At 37.0% G+C, this 9,726-nt stretch overlaps 1 protein-coding gene across 1 annotated transcript; it reads left to right on the forward strand.

Annotated features, from left to right (window-relative positions):
* On the forward strand, window positions 3,849-9,267 carry LOC18781803 (pentatricopeptide repeat-containing protein At3g04130, mitochondrial). The gene is made up of 2 exons (XM_020560930.1): window positions 3,849-4,096; window positions 6,998-9,267. The coding sequence occupies exon 2, from the start codon at window positions 7,040-7,042 to the stop codon at window positions 8,558-8,560; it is 1,521 nt and encodes a 506-aa protein (XP_020416519.1). The 5' UTR covers window positions 3,849-4,096; window positions 6,998-7,039; the 3' UTR covers window positions 8,561-9,267.

Below are 9,726 nucleotides of genomic sequence, written 5' to 3' on the forward strand. Positions count from 1 at the left end.
TTGGTGATCTTCTGCGATAGATGTTGTAGTGGACCTAACCAACGACGATGATGTAGTTATAGAGAGGGAGGATTGGGAGACCGAAAGTGATCATAGCGACGATAACGAAAGTTATTATAGTTCAGATGATGAATGATGAAATTTTTTGTAATTTTATTATGTTAGTGTACAGATTTTGGCAAATATGCTTGTTTGAATATATGTACTTGTTATATCCAAACCTTATATATGTGAAGAAATGAAACATTGTTAAATAAATTGAGCTATAAAAGAAAATGAGAAATGAAAATAAATTTATTTATAAAACATTGGTAAATAAATATATCCAAACCTTTTTTATATTAATTTTGAAAATTATTTTTACAAAACATTTTTAAAAAATGAAAATGAGAAACAATCTGACCTAAATATGTATTTGGTGCCAAATACTTGAGTGACGAATTTAGCCTATTCGTGCATAGTTGTATTTTGCGCGACGACAAAATTCCTAGTCACGTACAGCTGCAAGGGGCCCCACAGGGGGGAGAGCCAGGGAAGGGGGAAGGGGGAAGTGGGATTTGACTGAAGTTTCAGGGGCATTGGTGTAATTAAGCCTATCAATTATGTTTAAAACCTTATTTTTGTCCACTCACACTTTTCTATTTTGCGCCCCCAGGCCGTATCCACTTTGAGTCTTCCTTCCAGCGCACTCCGCTTCCGCTTCCGCTTTCGTAGGACTTCTTGTTGATAGTGTGTGGAACTACCTTTCGTTGTAATTAGATATAACTACTTAGTATTCTTTGGTATTGCCCATGTTAGGGTTGGATTATTGGCCTGAGGCATGTTGACTTGTGTTTAAGCTTGTGTGCCTTATCTTGTGCTTGTTGGAAGTTGAGGATTTTGTTATTACTTGTCTTACAGATGGATATCCTTTTTGGGAATTGACCCTTTTACAGGAGAGGCTCTGTTGAATTTTCAGTAGGAATCTTTGTATTTAACTTGAGAAAGAAAGACATTCTAGTAAAGTGGGCCCGACATCGACTAGGTGTCGGATAGGAAACAAGGTCAGTCAATGACAGCTCATGTACTACATGGAATGATACTATTATTATAAAATAGATACTGATTCTATAAGGTTCCTTAGCTGTCTCCAACGATAAGAAGATGTCTTGGGTTGGGCTAATATCTAGGCAGCAATTAGGCTTCATCACAAGGAAATCAATATTGGAGGGTCGGCGGGTGGTGGGATTGTGCGTTAGGGAGGAGGGTGTGAGGATGTGGGTTGAAGAGGGCGATGACTTTTTGGTTGAGGGAAGAAGGTGGGGTTTGGGTCTGGGGTCGAAGAAAGAAGTTGAAAGAAAGTGTTATGCTTCCTTCTCCAATCCTATGAAGATCAAGATTATTAGGAAGGATGGATATGAAGGAAGAAGTTGTTAACAGTCCTTCACTGGTGGAATCTGAGATTAACTGTCAAAAGTCTTGGGGTTTGAGGTTCCAAGGTTCTCTTTCTTCGAGATTGAATTACATGTCTTCGTCAATGAGGCCAAGTAAAGATGAGGTTTTGTATGAGAAGGATTTAAGGAGAAGCTTCATCAATGAAGCATGAGACTTGAAAGGAGCAAATCTATCATTTTTTTTTTTTTTTTGGGTTGGGATTTTTAGCTTTTAAATTCAAGGATTTTTAATTTTAATTTATGTTTTTTTTATTAATTAATTTTAAAAATTTAAGAATTTTTTATTGAATTTTTTGTCCAGCTAGGATGGAATTACTAACATAACCCTACTATGTCATCAGTTTTAACAGAGTTTGAGATGGAGTTGACATAAGGGAGAAAGTTTTTGAGAAAGAAAATTCATTAATAGAACCAAAGATGTACAAAGAGTAACATGATACAGTGGTTTCGTTAAAACCTTCCTAGCACAACCTCATGGGACAAATTCCGGGGAGGAAAAAGTACCACACATGTCATGGACTAACAAGAGAGTCCAATTCAAGTCATGGACTAAAAAAATAAATCAAAAATGAAAACTAACAAAAAGAACTTTGACGAGAACCGCAACTAGAGACCAACACAGTACACCCACATGAGAGGACTGCAGGAACCCCAAATAGTAAACCTACATGAGTGGACTGCAGAACATCCCAACTGTCAAAAGAAGCATTCTATGAGCAAAATCATAGTCCTTTGACACCCATACAAACTACAAGGCATACCATAACAGAAATCAGGAGAAAACACAGAAGAGGAACACAGAAATAACAGTAAAAGGACCCTTAAGAAGCACTCCACTTTAACTTAGAACATGACGAAGAAAACCTCCTATGACCAAGCATAGTTCTTCGGTAGGCGCAAAGTAAAAAAGAGCACCACATCCCAATAACTATCACTAGCGTCGCTATTGCCGTCTCCGTTGAAACAAAGACAAAACGTCAACCACCAGGTATCACAACTCTCCCGATGAGAGACACAATTCAGCGTTACTACTGTCGCCGCCGCTGAGACGACAACACCAGTCACCTAGAACACTGCAAAAATAACCAAACTAAACAAATAGACAAACAGACCTAAATTCAAACAGATCTAGACTATCTGGAGAGGAGAATGGGAGGAGAAAAGGGGATAAGAGGAAGGAAAAAGATGGGATAAAATGAAAGGGAGATGAGGATAGAAAGGGGAAGATGTGCGAAGGGGGGGAGGGGCAGTGGCCACCTCCCCCCCTTAACTTCTTTGCGGTTGGTTATCGGCAAGGAAAAAGGAGACCAGAGTGCGGCTAGGGTTTCCCACTATGCTAGACCTTACATAAGGGGGAAAGTTACACACCAAACTTTGGTTAAGGGGGCAAAATGAGTCACTTTAACTTTGAGGGGTCAATGTGGGATTTGATCAATGTTTTAGGGGGCACTGTAGCAATTAAGCCATTTATTAATATGTCCATGTTCTTTTCTTAGTCTCACTTTACCCCATGAACTTTCAACTAACTAAATATCCCTCGTATGCTTGCATTACATGTCTCATGTTATCCAATTCCGTAATTTCTTCAATAAAACTGTAAAGTTGCTAACATAGTATGGGCATTTTAGTAATTTCAACTAGGGGTGGGTGTGGTCCAATCCAATTTCCACCTCACATTGGAATTGGAATCGATACTATTCAATCGGTGCAGTTCGGTTCATTTTTGATAAAAAAAATTTATGAAACCGATCGATTTGATTTAAACCGATTTCGGTGCGGTTTCTGATTTTTTCCATTTTGGACAAGATTTTTTTATTATATAATTTTCAACTTTTATTTACAAATTCCAACTAAAATTTTATTTTTTAGACTTAAAAATGTATAAATGACCTAATTTCATGCAAAGGGAGATTATTGAGTCTAGAAAAGAGAGATTATTGAAGTTGGGCTTGGGGAAATATTAGTTATAGGATCAGAAATGAAGCTTATACTTAAAGAATTAAAATAAAATAAAATAAAATACACAACTAATTCGGTCCTGTTTGATTTGGTGCCGGTTTGTTGACATTTTAGTCAACACAGTTTTTTTCTGTTCGGTGAGGCTCGGTGTTCCGATTTTCGGTCTCAATGCCTACCCTTAATTTCAGCTAATAAAAAATTTAAAATCCAAATTAAATATAAAAAGCATTTTAAATTGTTTAAATATTAATGTGATTTCAATTTTAACAATTAGATTTTTCAAAATTTTGCCAAATTTTTTTATTAGAGGACATATCCGTGGATTAAATCAAATAATGAGTATAAAAAGCTCCACCGCCGTAACGAACCAAAACGCGCCGTTTCAGGTGCTGGAACTAACGCCCAACGCCCTCTGGGATAATTAACGGAGCTCGTGGAAAAGACACAAAACGGGTGACACCTGCCTCGCAATCAGCGAATCTGTACTCTTTGTTTATTTTTCTATTTGTGGTCAAAACACCGTGGACCGGACGGTCATTTCCTCCTCATCTCTTCTCCAAACTTCAAATCGAAACATCATCATATAAAGGAGAAGGAGGAGAAGAAGACACAGACCCCAAAAGAAAAGAAAAGAAAAGAAAATAAAGACCAAACGTAGAATAATCATCAAACTACTTTTGCTTCAATAGCATTTTGCCTCATCTGTAAGTTTCCCGCATCTTTTCCTTTTCATTTCCCTTCAGATCTGAGCAACTGCTTTTATATGGGTTGTGTTTTGTTTCCCTTATTGTTTCTTTGTATTTGTTGTTTTTATGGATATGGGTTTTACGAGAATGACATGATTTGGATTGTTTTGGGTCATAAATGTGAAATGGGGTTTTTCATGTGAGGTATTAGAATTGCATCATGAGGAAAAGCTTAGGTAGAAGGTCAATTCTTGATTTGGATTGAACCCATTTGAGAAGGATAGCTGAATTATTGATAATCTACTGAAAAAGAAAAAGAAAAAATAAATGCCCCCATGGTTATACATTCAAAATTCTTTTTCAAACGCCTTCAGAGCACTGATAATGCTGCACCTTCTATGTTTTGTGGTACGATCTGCTGGGGTCTCACAGAACACAGTAAATTGGCTAATTTTATCTGAATTGATGTCAAGAAATGTGTGATGTGTGTAGTTTGATGGCGACAATGAGCTTTAGTGCATGGTGCTGCTATGAATATATTTTGTTTCTTTTTTGCTTTGTGTCTAGGCATTGTTTAGTTTTCACAGATTTGAGTTCGAAGTTGGCCGCAAGTGATTATAAACTTTAACGTATGTATACTGGGATGACTTTGCTTTTTCTCCTTCTATTGTTTTCCTTATAATGTATATATAGTATTTGTCAAATGTGGGGTAAAGATATTACTTGCGATTGGTAAGATTAGAAATCACCGTGACATAGTTATAACATTAATCATGATGGAACTAGTAAACGAAGAATGATAAGCGGGTTGCATAGTGAGGAAGGGCTGGTGATTTGTGGATTTGATTTTCGTATGAATTCCTTCAAAATATATATATATATATATATAAGACCTTCAAAATATATATAATTGTGTGTCTCGGTTTGAGTTGACAATGCATGTTCATTTGTGTGTAGTAATTATTGTTTCTCAAATATATTCTTAGTGGGTATACTTGCGGATTTGAAGTGGGCTGCTTGGTTTTTTGGTGAGTTTACTTATCAACATTGGATTGGTATTATAATAATAATAATTTTCTGATTTGAAACATAATTTCTTTAATTAAAAGAACTACAGTACAGCCACTGTACACATTAGGTAATCACTTTTATACTCTTGCTTGAAAGCAGGCTTTCTTGGTAGTTGGGTTTCACTTAGAAGGTGACAATAGGCTTGATTTTGTGGTAATTAAATAGACCGAGTAGCTGCTTTGACAATTATAATGATTTGAACTCACTTGTATGTTGCAAACAAGCCTTAAGAAATTTCAACCATAGTTGGAGAAATTTTCAACGACAGATATTTAATTCTCATGGTAAGACTATTATGCTTTTAAAATTCTCTTCAATTTTGGTTAAGCAATGGGGTGGGTGGACTGTTGTTTATGCTTCCTGCAATTCCGTCTGATTTTACTTCATACAGTGTTGCATCTTCATTTTTTCAGAAGTTTATTACAATTAAGGTGCCTTTGAACAGTATAATCTTGTTCTCATGTAACTACCATTATTTCAATTTCACATTCTTCCAATCCAGAAATTGTGATTACAGAACTTGGTTCTTCTTTTTTGGTAGGATTTAGTTTGGAGGTTAGTTCTTATTTCTGCTCATGGAAATATTAAGATGCCAAGCTTCCAATCCATTCGTAAGGTTCTAGATTTTATTCCTCCTTCTATATTGAGCTCCCATGTGGTCTGGGGCTGGAAACCCCAAAAGGTATCTACGTAGCTATTTGCAAGTGTTTCCTGCCTCCCAAAGAGTGTAGGGTTCGTGGGGGGTCCCAGTTTTAAAGCTGTGTCCACTTTGCGGATTGGTGGATTTCTGGGTATAAAAATAATAATTTTATTGTGCCGCTAAATCAGTGTTGTTATCTTCTTGCTTTTGAGGATTTCAGTGTTGTTATCTTCTTGCTTGTGAGCCATTTTGAATGTATTCTGTTTGGAGGATTTCAGTAAAGTTCGAAAAAAGCAAGTTTCATTGTAGAATATATGTCCTTTGCTACTTATATGTTTTGAATGTTCCCTTTTAATGCGTGTGCCTGTCAGTATGCTTTTGCAAGAATTTTGTTGCCTTATGCATTGCAAGATGTTGACTAGCATGAGAAGTGTAGCTTGCTTTCTGGTACATTTTCCACAAGTATGGTTCTCATATTGCAGTTGAAGTTTTTCAAGGAAAATCTTTTTTTGTTATGGTATAAAATTGCTATTGTGTTGAACCCATAGGATCGCTGATTGTGTTTCAATTTGCTACTAGCCAATACGCTCTTTTATGGAATATTTTCCAAGAACAAACTCACACAAATTTTATTGGGAAGTATTTGTTAATGCTACAGGTCTTTCATTATATTATTGTCTTCAAAAAATTGTAGCATATTATAAACTTGATTCAAGGTTGAATAATTTACATTTCAGTTTTTAAATTGAAGTCAGATTTTGTTCTTCGTGAGTATGTCTGGGGACTTAAAGCATTCTTTGTATTGCAAGTCCTTTTGTGCAATGCCTTTGGGCAGTAGAAGATCATGTGTTAACTGTTGGAGGTGCATGTTTTAGTTCAGCTAGTATTGTTGATGCTTAAATATGACAGTCTCTTAGTGTGGGTATCATCAAGGCTGATGATGGGCTGTAGCGGTCAGGGGAGTGCGCCTTTGTGTTATTTAGGTCTACCTCTTGATGGGTTTAAGGGTTTAGGTGGAAATCCATGGGTTTAGGGTTTGTTGTGGTCCTTCACTCTTTGGGGGAGGGGGAGGTGTATATACTAATCTAGTTTCTGAGGTCGTCATTTCTGTATAAAATGCTACCTTATATTTCTTTTTTCTCCCTCGATATTCTATTGGATTTTATACAATCTAAAGCTTTATTTTTATTTTATTTTATGGTATGCAGGAGCTAAAAGACATAATCTTTGAATTTCCTGGGGACATCTTCATGATCTTCCATGTTCAGAAATGCTTTAAAAGTGTCCGCTTCCGACGGAATACTTCAAACTCTTGCTCCTTTTTCCATACCTCTTCTGAAAATTGCTCACCGGCTCTTTCTTCAATTTTGTCTTCTCAGCAGGGGTCATCACAATTTGAGGACCCAACAAGACTACCGGACCTTGACATTATCATTGCTAAAGTATCTGTTGGTAGGACTGATGATGAGATTCTACAGTCTCTTGCACATGATCCGGCATACAATAGCATTCAGCTTACAGATAACCTTGTTGGTCAATTGTTCCATCGGTTTAAGAATGATTGGAAGTCTGCATTGGGTGTGTTTAGATGGGCAGAGTCACGCTCTGACTATAAACTCACCCCAGATGCATATGATATGATGGTTGACATTTTGGGTAAAATGAGGCAAATGGATAAGATTATGGGTTTGTTAGAAAAGATGCGTCAGGATCATCTGGTCACTCTTAACACTGTTGGTAAGGTTATGAGAAGGTTTGCTGGTGCAGGGAAATGGGAGGATGCTGTGAGGATGTTTGATCAGTTAGGAAGTTTTGGATTGGAGAAGAACACGGAATCAATGAACTTGTTGCTTGACACACTTTGTAAAGAGAACAAAGTTGAGCAGGCTCGTGAGATCTTTTTAGAGCTAAAATCACACATCTCGCCAAATGCTCATACATTTAACATTTTCATTCATGGTTGGTGCAAGATCAAACGGGTTGATGAGGCACACTGGACAATCCAAGAAATGAAGGGACATGGCTGTCGACCTTGTGTCATCAGCTACTCGACCATCATCCTATTTTATTGCCACCAATACAACTTTGTTAAGGTCTATGAATTGTTTGATGAAATGGAAGCTCAGGGGTGCCCGCCAAATGTTATTACCTTCACCTCTGTCATGTGTTATCTAGCTAAGTCTGAGGAGTTTGAGGAAGCTTTGCAATTATATGAGAGAATGAAATCTGCTGGATGTGATCCGGATACACTTTTTTACAACTCACTGATCCACACACTAGGAAGAGCTGGCCGGGTACGAGACGCTATTCATGTATTCGAGGTTGAAATGCCTAAGAAGGGGGTTCCTCCTAATACATCAACTTACAATACAATGATTGCCATGTTTTGCCATCATGCTGAAGAGCAAAAGGCCTTAGATGTCCTCTTGCAGATGGAAAATGCAAGGTTATGTAAGCCTGATGTTCAGACATACTATCCATTGTTTAAAATGTGCTTTAAAACTGGCAAAACAGACAATTTTTTGAGCAAGCTATTAGATGACATGGTTAATAGACATCATCTCAGTCTCGATCTCTCAACCTATACGCTTCTAATTCATGGACTATGCAGATCAAATAAGTGCGAGTGGGCGTATCTTCTCTTTGAGGAGATGATTGGTCAAGGGATAAAGCCTAGGTATAAAACATGCCGTTTGCTTTGGGACGAAGTTAAACTGAAGAATATGTTTGGCCCTGCTGATACCATTGAAGACTTCATGAAGAAACTATAATTTCGTGAGAAGAACAATGGCAGGGTAGTTAAGGTCATTTGAGGTGACACTTGAAGAAATGCGTCTTGGACCATTGCCACTGCTATAAAAAGTTTGATCATAGCTTCAAATGTCCAACAGATGGAACAAACTTCATGCTAGAGATTGTATACTACTACTACCTAGAAGTCCTTGTGTGGCACAAGGTTGGTACGATCCAATACAAGAGTATGGCTTTTGAGGACCTTTCCTATTGAGATGAGCGATAGTATATTAAACTCACACACACTGCACAGATACTAGGACTGAACCCAGAACGTTTCATGAGAGGAGCAATTACTCCAAATTGCTTTACTAGTGGGTTCTTTGGTAAGAGAGAGAGAGAGAGTATGACTTCGAGTATTAAGGCATGGGAAAAAGGTATTTTAGGCATTAATGTTGAATTCAGGCTCTGAAAAGAACCATTTATGGGGGAGGATGCAAGGAGAAAATCTGCCGTTTCATTGGTTGTGTACAACGGGTTACACTTAAAAGTTTCTTGGTGGATGCACATTTAGGTTTCAGGAGTGTCTGGCAGCAACTAGGCTTTATAATCAACTAAACAACCCTCAAAGCTTTTTTTGTTTCTTTGACATTTAAAATTATGCCACAAATAATTCAGCACGTGATGAACGTTGTTGATATACACTACACTTCAGTCAACTCATAGTTCAGAAAGATTACGATGATCCACATTCCTTATCGCTGAATCATGGTGCCAACCAAAACTTATAACCATTCTACCTTTCCAGCTTCCGACTAAAACTTTTAATCATTGCACAATGACTGAATGTTGTCTACATCAAATAAAATTTAAAGAAAAAAGAATAAACTAAATACATAATTTACTAAAGGAATAATAGAAAAGAGAATAATAAGGCTGGATTTAGTTGCTTCTCCAACTTTGTTCCCCCCCAAAAAAATTACCTTTCCCCTCTTTCATTATTTTTTTCTTATAAACAGTAATGACTTTTTTTCTTTTTTTTAAAAAAGAAAAAAAAAAGGGAAAGAGTGGCGGCATGTGTTTTTAGTTTTTATCCCTTTTGTTTTGGGATTTGGTTTCCTCAGAACACTAGGAATGAAGGGAGAAGAAAAACAGAAACATCTCCTATTTCGTTTCTTTTATCTATATATATAAAGCAAAAGGC

The sequence above is a fragment of the Prunus persica genome, chromosome G3, assembly GCF_000346465.2.
Source record: "Prunus persica cultivar Lovell chromosome G3, Prunus_persica_NCBIv2, whole genome shotgun sequence".
In the NCBI taxonomy this organism is placed as follows: Eukaryota; Viridiplantae; Streptophyta; class Magnoliopsida; order Rosales; family Rosaceae; genus Prunus; species Prunus persica.